This window comes from Sceloporus occidentalis, unplaced genomic scaffold (genome assembly GCF_023333645.1).
Source record: "Sceloporus occidentalis isolate IW3139 unplaced genomic scaffold, rSceOcc1.0.p SCAF_117, whole genome shotgun sequence".
Classification (NCBI taxonomy): domain Eukaryota; kingdom Metazoa; phylum Chordata; class Lepidosauria; order Squamata; family Phrynosomatidae; genus Sceloporus; species Sceloporus occidentalis.
Window position 1 is genome coordinate 1,074,260 of NW_028317097.1, and position 14,363 is coordinate 1,088,622.

Genomic DNA, 14,363 nt, shown 5'->3' on the forward strand with positions numbered 1-14,363 from the left:
ACCACATTTCAATGCAGACAAGAGTTTCCAGATATTGTTATCAAAGCTCTTTTTAAGAAGCACAAAGTAATAGGCAATGTTGAGAAAAGTGGTTGACCAAGGAAACATGCAGATGGAGCCGATGAAAGACACATCATTTGTAAATAAGTAAACGATTGTTCCAATCAAGACAGAAAATGTTTGTTTGTTTTTTATCCAATTCTTCACCATATTGTAGTATTCTTTTTTTTGTAATGCATTATATATGATATGATCAAAATAATGTCTCGTTCTCGTTCTTCTTATCCTGAAAAAATATATATATTATGCAAGTAGAATAAATGAGAAAGAAGAAAATTTACAGCTAAACACAAAGTCAAAATGTCAAAAAAGCTGTTGTCGCGAAGGGTACAAAATCTGTAGATGGACGAGTAGCTTTAAAGTTGGCTTGATCTTCTTTTTATATATACTGTATACTGTGCTATACAACTGTGTTTGTGTCTTTGCGGTTTTACTGTTTCATTTAATTCAACATATCGTTTACTTTTACAGTACCGATCTAGTTTTATCCACAAATAATATATTTTCTGTACCATGGCTGGTGCTACGGATACATACAAAAATTCAGCAGTTTGAAAAAAAACGTATCTGCCAAGTCATAGGAGGTTGCTCAGGTGCGAAAACAGGTGCAGATCTATAACTCATAATAAACAGAGTGGATTTAACTTTGTTAAAACCCAGCTAGATAGTAATTAATATTATCTGTACATTCTCAGAGACAAGTGCACAATAACAGAACAGGAGCACTGTCTATTTCTATGGTCGCAAATGACCTGAGCAGCACTCATTAAACAACACAGGCCTCTGAATATGATGCTTCTGAAATAAATGCTATCCATTTTAAACTATTCCACTTTTTCCACTATGCCTGCCTAGTGCCCACCTCCAGCGCCTACACATTCAAAAGCAAACCCAGTCCTTGCATGCAAACAGATTTAAATGCCCATCAGTCTCTCTTTTGAGTGTCTTGAGTGCTTCATTGTGGAAACCTGTGGCACATTTTTGAAACCTTGAGTGCCAAAAGGAAGCCAAAGACTTAATTTGACTATTCTTCCAACAAACACTGGATTTCATCATATGGGACACAGGTGTAGTTTTTAGAGATGTCCACTAATATTAGAACAGGGTCTTGGTTTAGATAGTATTGGATATTATTTTGGTTTATCTTACCAGTGTACCTTAATCTTAAAAAGCTGCAGCACCCAAAACTTTCATGATATACTGATTTCTCAGACCAGAATCCGTCAAATGTCTTGGACTTGCCAATTTCCTTATGCTCCACAGCCCGATCGCAGTAAAATTTAGTAAAAGGGCTGGTTGCACCAACCTAACCAACAAAATTGATATAAAATGTTCTTAAAACTGCCTCTATTAACATTTGCTGTAGATAATAATGTAAAAATAATGGAAGAATAAACTGTACACATGCAGTAATGGTGTATCCTTTTCCCTAAATGGTTCTAACTTACATTTTACTTGTACAAGCAGTGCAAGCAGACTCTGTAGTGCTGGAACAAAAGTGAAACCAAAAAACAAACAACATTAAAAACGACAATATAAAAAATGGACAAAAACATTAGCATGCCTTAGGATCTATCGATACAGATTTTCCTTGCAATTTTACAATCTATCAATTTCTTTTAATAAACACATCACTGGCATATGCTTTTATATTACATAAAACAAGTGCGAGTGACTATTTTGTATATACGTCTATTTCTGCTTCATGAGAATACAGTTTACCTAGCAACTAAACATTTGGTCTCAAAGCAGATGACTTTTCACAATGCTTCTGGCACTGGGAACCATACCTGGGAACTTCCAAGAGCAAGCTACCTTTAGAGCTCCCTCGTTTCAGGAAGTGGCTTTGTTCAGGGGACAAGTCTAGTTGTGTACAGGGTGGGAATAGTACCGGTTACAATGGAGTAGGTCGGGTGTAGTTGGCATTGGTGGCTTTTCATAGTTGGCAGCTCAGAGACAGCTCTCCTGCTCATAGGAGGCACGAAGAGGTTGAGAAACAAAAAATGTGTTTGTGATTACGAGCAAGGCTACTTTTGTATATGAGCTGAACCAGCCCCAGTTAATCCTTAAAGGGTTTGGAAAAGGGCAGGGAGTAGGAATAACATGACTAGGGAAGTGTTGTGAGCACACACTAGTGGTTAAAGAATTAATCCAGAGAAAACAGGTAATCTAGCTCCCCAACTCTTTCTGGAAATTTATCCTAATTATAGTAACAGAGTAACATAGTTCATAAGGTTGAAAAAAGACCAAAGTCCATCAAGTTCAACCTATATACATATTGTGTCCCTACTGTGTTGATCCAGAGGAAGGCAAAAAAACCCTTATGAAGCAGATGCCAATTGCCCCATACCAGGGGGAAAATTCCTTCCCGACTCCAAATATGGCAATCAGAATAAATCCCTGGATCAACGTTCTGTCCCTATTAATCTAATATCCATAACTTGTAATATTATTGCTTTCAAGAAACACGTCCAGGCTCCTTTTGAACTCTTTTATTGAGTTTACCATAACCACTTCCTCTGGCAGAGAGTTCCATAATCTCACCGCTCTTACTGTAAAGAACCCCCGTCTGTGCTGGTGTAGAAACCTTCTTTCCTCCAACCGTAGAGGATGTCCCCTTCTTATAGATACAGTCCTGGGTATAAATAGGTCCTGGGAGTGATCTCTGTACTGTCCCCTTATATATTTATACATAGTTATTAAATCCCCCCTAAGTCGTCTTTTTTCCAAACTAAATAACCCTAATTCTGATAATCTTTCTGGGTACTGTAGTCCTCCCATTCCCCTTATTACTCTGGTTGCCCGTCTTTGAACCCTCTCCAGCTCCACTATATCTTTCTTGTACACTGGTGCCCAGTACTGTACACAGTATTCCATGTGTGGTCTGACTAGTGACTTGTACAGTGGTAGAATTATTTCCTTGTCGTGGGCATCTATGCCCCTTTTGATGCACCCCATGATTTTATTTTCCTTAGCAGCAGCTGCCTGACACTGGTCGCTGCAGGTAAATTTACTGTTAACTAAAACTCCTAAGTCCTTTTCCATGTCAGTCGTCCCCAGTGTTTTCCCTTTTAATACATATTCCCAGCCTGGATTTTTCTTCCCCATGTGCATAACCTTACATTTATCTGTGTTGAACCTCATCTGCCACATCCCAGCCCAAGCCTCCAACCTATGCAGATCCATTTGTAATCGTGCACTGTCCTCTATTGTGTTAACCACGTTACAGAGCTTAGTATCGTCTGCAAAGATTGATACTTTACTATACAATCCCTCTACAAGGTCATTAATAAATATATTAAAAAGAATAGGACCCAAAACTGACCCCTGTGGTACCCCACTAGCAACAGTAACCCACTCAGAGTATGTACCATTAATAACCACCCTCTGTTTCCTATCACTGAGCCAGTTACTTACCCACATACACACATTCTCCCCCAGCCCAAGCATTCTCATTTTATGTACCAGCCTTTTATGTGGCACCGTATCAAATGCTTTGGAAAAATCAAGATATACGACATCCAGCGATTCACCCCGATCCAGTCTTGAGCTCACCTCCTCATAAAAGCTGATCAGGTTAGTTTGACAGGACCGATCCCTTGTAAACCCATGCTGACATGGAGTCATACACTTATTTTCATTGAGATACTCCAAAATAGCATCTCTTAGGAAACCCTCAAACAGTTTACACACAACAGAAGTTAAACTAACAGGCCTATAATTCCCCGGGTCACTTTTTGTCCCCTTTTTGAATATTGGCACAACATTTGCTATGCGCCAGTCCTGGGGAACAGACCCGGTCACTATAGAGTCCTTGAATATTAGAAATAGGGGTCTGTCTATTACATTACTTAACTCCCTTAGAACGCGGGGGTGAATGCCATCTGGACCTGGTGATTTGTCTATTTTGATTTTTTTTAGGCGGCACTGCACTTCTTCCTGGGTTAGACAGGCGACATGTACTGGGGCAGTTATCTCATCCTGCTGTATATTACCTGGCATTTCATTTTCCTCTGTGAATACAGCAGAGAAGAATATATTTAATAGATTAGCTTTTTCCTGATCCCCGTCTATAACTTCTCCCTCATTACTTTTTAAGGGGCCAACGCTTTCATTTTTAACCTTTTTAATATTTATATAGTTAAAGAACATTTTGGGGTTTGTCTTACTCTCTTTGGCAATGAGTCTTTCTGTCTCCACTTTTGCTGCTTTTATCTGATTTTTACATATTTTATTTTTTTCCCAATAGCTTTTTAGTGCTTCCTCACTGCCTTCCTGTTTTAGTAGCTTAAATGCCTTTTTTTGCCATTTATTACCCCTTTACATTTTTATTTATCCACATTGGTTTTCTCTTGTTCCTGACTCTTTTATTCCCATACGGTATGTACCTTTCACAGTGAGAATTTAAGATATCCTTAAAAATCTCCCATTGAGTGTCTGTACTCTTGTTTTTGAGGACATTCTCCCAATTTACAGTGTTAAGGGCTTCTCTTAGTTGATCAAACTTTGCCTTCCTAAAGTTCATGGTTTAGCCCCAAGCAAATGCAGTGTACGGTGTAGATTTGTTAATCACTTCATGTAAGCATGACTTTTAAACAAAAAAGGCCAGATCTCTATTAATACCACTCCTAAGTGTGAAGTGTCTTCTCCATTGGTATGATCAAGTTGATCCCAGGAAAAATACAGACAAAGCCAGGGGCACTTTGGCATATACTTTCCATTTGTATCCCTCTGTTTCTTCTTACCCATTGTTATGTGCTCACTACTAGTATCTGTAGAAAAGTTATTACTATCCTTTTGGAGTATGATTTGAACAGCTGACTGGTTGCAGTTTCTATGTCACCTCTTGCTGCAATAATATACTTTTTTACCTGCAAATAAGAAAAACAATAAAAAACAGTAAAATGCTTTTTTTTTTATTAGCATTTACAACAGATCTCAGCATCCATAAAGTATATTAGTGTTATTATCACTTCAATATTACTTTAAATGACATATCATTGAAACCCTTTCTATTATCGAGATTAAAAAAAAAATTGTTATATTAAAACACTGTACCCCAGCAAACTCTACGTAATGGAAATGCTGGCCCCAAGCTTTGACTTCACAAACCTCTGCTTTGCTTTGATAATTATGAATAGAGCATGCCTAATTAAACTCTATGTGTACTCAGAAAAAAAACAACACACGCATAAAAACTGACAGTTTGGTATTAAAACCGCATATTAAAATAGCAGACCGGGGAGAAATGCTGGCCTCTCGTCTTTGTGTCCCTTGGGGGCTTGTTAAGTTACACATGATGGCATCTTGGCATCAGGACCAAGAGTATTCGTTCCGCTGTCATAAGTTTGATCGGTAAAGGAAAATGTAGAGGTTTTGGGCAGTCTTTGTGGTTTCCCTGAAGGTTTATTCTTATGGTATTATAAAATAAAAGTCAGTGCAATTCTTTATCTTTACACAGTATACTGCAAACAGACTTAAAACTACTTATTACATATATTTGGAGAAATTAAGGTTTGCTTTTTTCTTTTTGCTCCTACCTCAAGTGAGACTATAATCAACCAAGCAATTTAACTAATGGGGAGCTAATGACGGAAGGCGATTAATTGAAACATAATCTATAAAACAATTCATGTTATCAGACAGTGGACGAGATGTAGTCGTAGTATCACAGTAAACGTATTCTCAGAATATAGTAGCACGCTTATTCAGATGTAGGCTGGCATCCTTCACATAAATTGACAATTACATACCTTGGAACTTGTCAGGTTTTACCTGGAGACTCCGGGGAAGAGCTGTTTTCCCAAGGCTCTGGGTTGAGCTCTTTATTCACCAGGAAGACCAGCGGTTGCACCCACTTTCCCCCCCAGGTTCTGCCTAACCCCTGCCCTCATCACAGGCACAGCTCCGTCAAACCTCCCATTAGGAGCAGGAGATAGAGAACTCTAGGTGGGAAGTTACCAGGTAAGATAATGGCCCTTCTCCCACAATATTCCAAGGACCACTGCTGTGCAGATTGGTGCTTTTGCTTGCTAGGCATCTTTCTTTGCCTGGAGGTCACAGCTTTTTTTGACAAAAATGTATAATGTATTATCGCTTATTGATACTTTAACAAGTATTGTTTTTTGGTTCTGTGCAGGAAATGGGACTGACGTAAAGGGTTTATTATCAAAACTATAGCAACAAGAAAAGGAACATGCATTTAACCTAACTAGTTATTTATGACGGGCAGAAATAATAAGCTTTTCTTCTGCTCTATAGGTGAAAGTCTTTCTAGGTGAAGCTATGGACTGAAGCACAATCTCTGTTCAGAAGGCAACATTGACTAATCAAGATGTCAATCATACCCTTAAACAGACATGCTGACAAATAATGGAAAAAATTAGGTTAAAAATAAAATGAAAATAGTGTCAATTACATTTAGTATATTTTACATTTAGTGGATTTTGCGGATTCTGATTTTAGAAGTAAATAGAAAAATCCATTGCAAAAACATAATTGTAAGATCTTTAATGATGGGTTAAATGTGATTAGTATAGAGCTGACCAGTATAATCACTAAATGCCCTTCAGTGTTTCTCCTGCCTGCTTGTAACTTGATCAATGACCTGGTTGTTCTGATTAACCCACCAGTATACTGAGAGACTTAAAAGTAAACTGAGGTGTATAATGAGCCCATCTGTGAAGACCTGCTTAAATAACACGGCACTCTTGTTAAGATGGTAATTAAGCCCATCATCTTCTCTGCAGTAAGGCTCTAGCCAACCACAGAAACAACAGAATGGAAAGAAGCCATGTGCAGCGTTTTAGCAGATGCTCAAATAAGGAAGCATTGAGGGGAAGCGGAAAGTATTCCACACATTGTCCCTGTGAGGCAAACCTTCGTCAGCAGCACCATGTAACTGCCTCGAGAGCTCAGCACAATGCTCCTTAATAAGTCAGTGGCCACAGAACCTCTGCCCACTGACTCTGATCTATTCTTGTATCAGCAGCTGCTTTCATCAGGAGAGAGCAGATAGTGGTGTTTCCTCTCTAAAGGATATTGGAAAGTGGTGTATGATTCAGAAACGTCTAGTCACACGGTTGAAGCGCCTTCATTAATTTACAGTAAACATCTCCAAGAGTGGGAAATAAACTCCCCCTGGGCAATATAGCAGCTTGCATCTTTCTATATTTAGATGCATGACCTTGGTCAAACACAAGCTGAATATGAGAACCACAGACATCTTTCTTTATTTCCACACTACTGATGATCTATGTGTTTAGGTCATAAATGATAATGTATTAGCAACTCCCTTAACATTAATGGGACATGATAGCACAATGTTAACTAATAAAAGCAACACTTGGCATTTATGCTCAAAGGAAGATACAGAATGCTCTTTGAAGTAGTCTGAATGCATGCAACCTATGTTCTTCACACCTAATAATGAAGCCAAAGTAGGCATAATAGAGCAGAATTTAGTGTCCCATCATTGAAATGACACGCCGTCAAAATATTTCTTTTTCTTCAGGCAAAATACACTGATGTGCAGCCCTATGGTTTGAGATACAGTCAAGCACAATGCCAACAATCCCACCGTCTCCAACCCCAATGACAGTATACCTCATACCAATGCCATTTAAACACAAGCTGTGCCATTTTCTGGCCATGATTAGTTCCAATATGGGAATTAATTACAGTATTTTTATTCAGAGACTGTGCCTAGAGTAAAATATTAATTTCAAACCGTTAATTTAATAGTACAATCCCTCTTTTCAGCTACTGTCTTATAATGCAGGGATCATGAGCTGTTGGTAAGATCCTTTGATCACCCTGACCAGCCCACAACAATTTGAAATTGATAGGTACGTGCTGTTACTTTGTAGTGTGAATTAAAATGCTAAAAAACACAATGTCAACACAAACGTTGTGTGTGTGGCAATGCACTTTGTGGTTTGATTGTGTTAATATTTAAATATTTCTAGGGAAAAAAACTTAATTTGGTAGATAGAATCTTGTAAAATTGAACTTTAAAATATATGACCTGTTTCTGGAGAAGAGTTCATCTTTGGATAATCTACTTGCATACCTTTCTCCTCAAAACCCCCATCTCTGTCACCTTTACCCATCTCACTTTCTATATTTCCGATGGTTGGGAAACTCATTTGGAGAGACGATGACATGTAGTACTGTTGGGAAGAGAAATAAGCATGTTTCGTAACTTAAAGTCTCCTTGTTTAATTGAAAACAATAGGCAGGGATTGCCCCTTTAAGAAACATCTTACTCAAGCCAGATTTACAAAGATTATTACAGCTCAGGACTGGTCTTGTGATAAGCAGACAACCCCACTTTCATCCAATAAGCAGGAAGGCCAATCTACATCCTCTCATCACAGAGAACATCAGATGCCTGCTATAAGAACACATCAAATAACATAAATGTGTAAGCGCTGGTATTGTCAAAACTGTATCCTACACTTATACAGAAAACCTTTGAATTCTGGAGAATATCAGCGCAACCGCTGATTCAAAGGGGTGAGCCTGATGTTAAAATGCTTCATATTCACAAGACAAACCCACGGTTCATAAGCTCTTAATTCATGTATTTAATTTGGAAGTCATATAAGCAGGTGTAACAGCAATGGATGTACATGTGCAAAGGGACAGTAAAATTTTTTTATGTTACATGGCTGAGCAAGCAAACACGGCTACAGCAGAGCCCCTCTCTAGTTACGGCTTGGCTGGAGTGGAGAAGCGCAGGCTGGACCGACCCAAACTTCTCGTGTTTTATATTTCAGTGAGATTTGCCTTATGCAGCAAGCGAGCCTGACATGGTTTGTGCGTAGGTTACCAAACCTATGATGGGGCTTAGCTATGCAACTGGAATTGTCCTCATCATTATTTTACATAAAATAAGCTTTTATCCCCTAGCCTCACTGTACAATATAGAAAGCTTTTAACAGAAGATACTCTGCGGACCTGCAAGGCTCCCCCATTTTCATGGAAAAGGTGTTGCTGGTTTTATTGTTGAGCAAAGCCGCATGTAGAAAATGCATTGGAAGGATGAGGATAGGTAAAGCAAAACATACATTGCTTTAGAGGGGCTTAACTGCCCCCTATAAATAAGAGGGAAGGACCAACAGGATATGCAGCAGGGGTGGGCTGACCAGGTGGTCCAAAAATCTTGAAACAGGTGCTCTGAGATGGAGCAGCCTAAACACAGACGGAAGCTCTGTGCAGTTGACTGTATGATGAGTGAAGTCTGAACGTGTGGAAGGGTAAGGGTGTTAAGTGTGATGACGTTAGTGAGGATATTTTAATATGAGGTTGTCTTCAGAGTGTATGTGTAAGTGTGTGTGTCAGTGTAAGTATGTGTAAGTGTGAGCTGTGATAATAGTGAGGATGTTTTAATGTTAGTGTGTATAAGTGTGAGTGTGCATGTATATTTGCTCTATTATTTGTGTGCCCTGCTGCCCAACTTGTTGGTCCAACAATATCCATCCCTCTGCATCAACAAATCATTGTTCTGGCCCGTAATAATGATCCCCAAAGAGAAAAAAATAATGGGTAGGACTAATTCCTGAAAATAGAAAGTTGAGACCACTGTTCACAGTTATATATACATTATGAGGGTTTATGTTACATATATCATGCTCATTATATTTGCTCTGATTGTATATTATATTATAATTCTTATATTATAATTTGAATCATATTATATTTTAATTGCTTATAATAGGCTCATTGTGTAAACTGAAGTTTAAGTTTATACAGTTAGGGAAAGAATCAGAATTGCTTACATGCTATTAAATATTATGGTTATAATAAATCTTATGGCTGTTTTCGTAAGATGATACACTGCTTTTCTTATTTTGTGTACACAAAACACATTAATTAATGATATATTAAACATTTAGATCACTTAACAGGCAATCATACGGCTAACGTTTATTTAGAGGTCCACGTCCGGTTAATGACCATTCTTATTAGGAACAGGCTTGTGCCGAGTAAAGGTTAAAGGCCATCACTGTCTTTTCATAAATACTGTGCTTCTGACCTACTTCAGCATTCATGGTATATTGGCAAAGTTATAGACATTTTTCTGTACAACAGACGAGAAACAGACCAATGAAACAATGAATGAAAAAATGTTCCTCTTGCCCTGAGCGATTTAGTTCCATAGATGGTAGAAATTGTATTAGCAAGTAACCTTTGTACATGTGATGTTTGGGTGAGATTGAAAGTGTGCAAAATGCCACACAGTGTATAACCTATATGCATTGCAGAAAGAGAGGCAGGCCATAATATCTTAAAGGAACATAGAACTTTCTATGTATGATGGAATAAATGAAAGGCATTTTTAACATTACTATGCATAATGCTGTCACACCTGTTTCATTCACTAGACAAAGGTTATTATTGTATGTGTCTTCAGCAGATCAAAGTACACCCTTTTCCGTTATTCCTATCAAATCAGGACACTGGTCACATCATGCTAGAGCAAAGAAAGTGCATATTTATATTACTCATTTCATACATTTTCAGGGTGCATTTTCAGTTTCCATTTCACAAGAGAAGAATACAAAGATGCATAATTGCGATGAACGGTACATTTTTTGGAACATTGTTAACCTGTCTGATGCGCCCTTCTTTCATAGGCTACAAATTTGCATAATATTCTCCGAAATGTATTCAACCCTCCTAAAAAAAATTACACATTAGACACTCAATCATGACAAGTCTGTCCACATTGGTGTTAAGTTTCTTCTCCCTCAAGACCCAGTTACTGTCCCCAGGCTTTAAAGCTGTCACTGAAATGCAGGTGTTATAAATTTGACAGATGAAACAAGAAATCTGAATGGGCCTAGTGATTCTGGTTGGAAACTGTACAAGATATATCCGAGGCACTTGAAAATACCTTGTTTTTATTTAAAACTCTTTACTGAAGAATGATTTGCAGAACTGACAACAAAATGGTTAATACTCAATGTTAAACAACACTGCAAACGGCAGATCTATATTTTCTGGACACCTGGAGAAAATCTGATAATAGGTGCCAAAATCCTTGTGCCTCTGTGACCTGCTACATGTTGTACAACTCCCATGGAAATCAAATCTTGTATATCCTAGAATTAATGTGGCTTTAGACATCAGCATATAATATATGTTTCTTTTCATTTCAATTCACATTATGCCCCTGTACTTTTAAAAGCTGTTTTTAACACAAAAAGAAAAAACAAACAACTCGTGTTAGTCTCCCCACTCAAAAAGCACACACATCAAAAGCCAAACCAGAAGAGGGGAGAAGCATTTTGAAAGTCCTGATTAGGAGGAACATCAAGCTCTGAGGGGAGTGCAGGGGGCTGGAGGTAAAATAATTGTCTGAGTCTTTGAGAGGAGGAGGGCACAAAATCTGTTGTGTTAAGTCCAGTTTCTTCCCCCACTTGTCCATAGGAACATCACCAAGGTTGGCCAGTTCTCCTGGAGGGAGCTCCAAGTGATGAAGTAGTCTACATGGCATCATCTGGCATAGCGCCTTATGTAATCCTCAACTTTATTTCGATATTCATCCTGCGATACATAGAAAACACAGTTAATTTGGCAGACAAAGCAGCCAAGGAAACAGAACGCATGACTCATGTTGGCTGGTGCATATCGATGGCAAGCAGTACAACGAGAAATAGCATAGTTGCAGGACATGTTTTTAAATGTGTTAGAAATGGTGCCATCAACGACAAAAACAACTTAACTGTTATTCCTATAAAATGCGTGTACAGTATACATTGAGCGGCCAAGAAATGCAAAACAAACCAAAGAGCTGCTTACATATAGCTAAATACAGCTTTTTGTTAAATGTTTTAAGCTTAGCATATAAGAGCTATGATCTTCATCAAGTATAGAATGGACCCTGCTTTTTGAGAATGCAAGCCTCATTTACATTCCTTGATCTAAGGAAAATTATGCCATCAATGAATAACCAGCAGAAAGGGCTTTTCAGTGCTTCAGAAGGTGATTTAGCATGGTAACAAGGACACTGGAAACTCAGGCACCCTCTGGAATATTGCCACTTTGTTTCTTAATTTCTAATACAGATCTGTAGATGACACATTTTATATGTATATTCTAGCACCCTTGATTAAGCTCAATGTGTCTGAGAAATAATTATCAGCTAAAGCTGGGATGAACACATGGTCAGAGACATTGTCCTTCAGCCTAAATACCGTATTTGCCGAATATAGGCCGCATCCCCCCACACTTTAGGTCTTTAAAGTGCGGCCTATAATTGGGGTTTAGCGCAATTCGTATCGCTCAACTCAAGGGACATGCCGCTCTGGTCGCCAGGCGACCAGAATGGCATGTCCCATGAGTTGATTTAACCCTGCTGGGGGCAAGCAGCAGGGTTACGATGCAGATTCCCCGTAACGCTGCAGGGGACCTGGATCATCCTCTAGGGCAGCCGTGGACGTCTGGGCGATGCGCGTAGACAACCTCCACTGCAGGCACTTCTGGTGGAAGGTTGTCTGCGCGCATTGCGCACAAGTCCACCGGCCAGCCCTGCTAGACACCAGGGAGTATGGGGGTGCATTGGCAAGTCTGGGGGGGGAGTGGCATATCTAGGGGGGGGAGTGGCATATCTAGGGAGCAGAGTGGCATATCTGGGGGGGGGCAGAGTGGAATATCTATAAGTAAGGTGCATTATGAATTAAGGGGGACCTTAAAATAGCTATTGCTTTTCCAAATTTCTGTTTGTATATAACCTATGCTGACTATGCCAACAATGTTAAAATACATGTATTCCTTTTCATTAGATAAAATACTGTTTTACCATTCCACTGTGTATTTTTTCTTTAAAAATAGCACCAAACTTTTAAAATCGAGCCAATACGGTACATACATTTGACAGTGTTCACTTTTTCTTAACATGCTCAATGTTGCATAGGAGCACAATAAATAATGTATTGATATGGGTGAGCAGTCAATTCTAAGCATTTCATGTTTTATGGCTAAAAACCTTTGGGCTCTAGCATATACATGCTATAGTGCCATGGTAACTGCAGTGTGTCTAGCAGCGGAAATGATTCCCCTCCATTAGCACTACACAGCTTTCATTTGGATGCTTACATGTGCGGTCTCACTGACCCACACATACACCCGACCCATCTGCTCCAAATAAATGCATTCAAAGGAACGATAAATCAAAAGTCCAACATATCCCCTGCTATTTAGATAGCTTGTTAGTAGCTCCATCTTTATCTTATTTGACTACATGCCTGCCAATTTATTAAATATCGTGTAAACTGTGAAAAATGTGGGTGCTATTTTAGCAAATAATGATTTAAACCACAGCCCATTTTAGGCCAGACTCCAAAACCTACTTAATTCAGGAGACCATAAAAAAAACTTTACTAAGTTTTAATTAGAAGAAATCCAAATGCCTGCTATTACAGCAGACCTGCTAAGGGGCCACAAAAGGATGCAGAGAGACTTTACCATAACTGCATGCTGTGAGAGACTGGGACTAAGCCATGAATGGATCTCTACCGGAATACAGAGAGTTGTAAAGGGGGAGTTAAATAGTGAGCTGTGAGCACATTTGGCAGTCACCCAGCACTCCACCTCACATTCCCCTCGTAACCCCAATTCTGTTCTGTTCATTCAGCTGCTTCCCATGGGCCAGCACGAGTCGCGGTTATACAAAAGAAACAGAACGCAGGGATCCTACAGGGAAATCCCACTTCTGTAGTTCATCTGTGGCGGGAGAGCACTTGTGTGGGCACTGCATTTCCTACTGTTGCTGAAGGGGTAAAGGAAAGCTGGTGATTTACTGAATAGTTGTTTGAACACTCTAACTGCACTTGGATTTCTGATATCTGGGGCAGAACATTAAACTTGTAAAAAAATCTCTATAAAACAGGTAGTGATGTGCTCTGGTAAAGTTAGCTTTTGGGGAAAAAAATACCATTGGTAATATGGCAACACCCTATTTTATGGAGTCTCAATTTCAAGCTGTTCTACTGATTCCGAAAAATAATGTATTTGCCTTTTTTCTTTGACAAAAGCGGTGTAAGATATTATAAATTCATTTTGTTATACTCACTATGTTCCAGGTTAGGAACATGGTTTACTAACAATGACTACTAACTAAAGAGAGTAATTAATAATAGGCCAGAGAGAACGAGTGGTCCATTAATGAGAAGAACCTTTGTCCTCTAATTAAATCATTACTGCAAATGAACTATGATTTTTTTCTATTCTACATACTTCTTGAAACCTCTTCCAGCGGACTGGCATTTCAGTGATTTTATTACCAACTGGCCAAG

At 38.8% G+C, this 14,363-nt stretch overlaps 1 protein-coding gene across 2 annotated transcripts in view; it reads right to left on the reverse strand.

Annotated features, from left to right (window-relative positions):
- Positions 1-11,562: 11,562 nt before the first annotated feature.
- Positions 11,563-14,363, reverse strand: part of LOC149282396 (NEDD8-conjugating enzyme UBE2F) — an 89,094-nt gene continuing 86,293 nt past the window's right edge. For both annotated transcript variants that reach the window (XM_089498256.1, XM_089498255.1), the window contains one exon: positions 11,563-11,613. In XM_089498256.1, coding sequence (XP_089354382.1) covers positions 11,563-11,613 — 51 coding nt within the window. The remainder of the gene's footprint in view (positions 11,614-14,363) is intronic.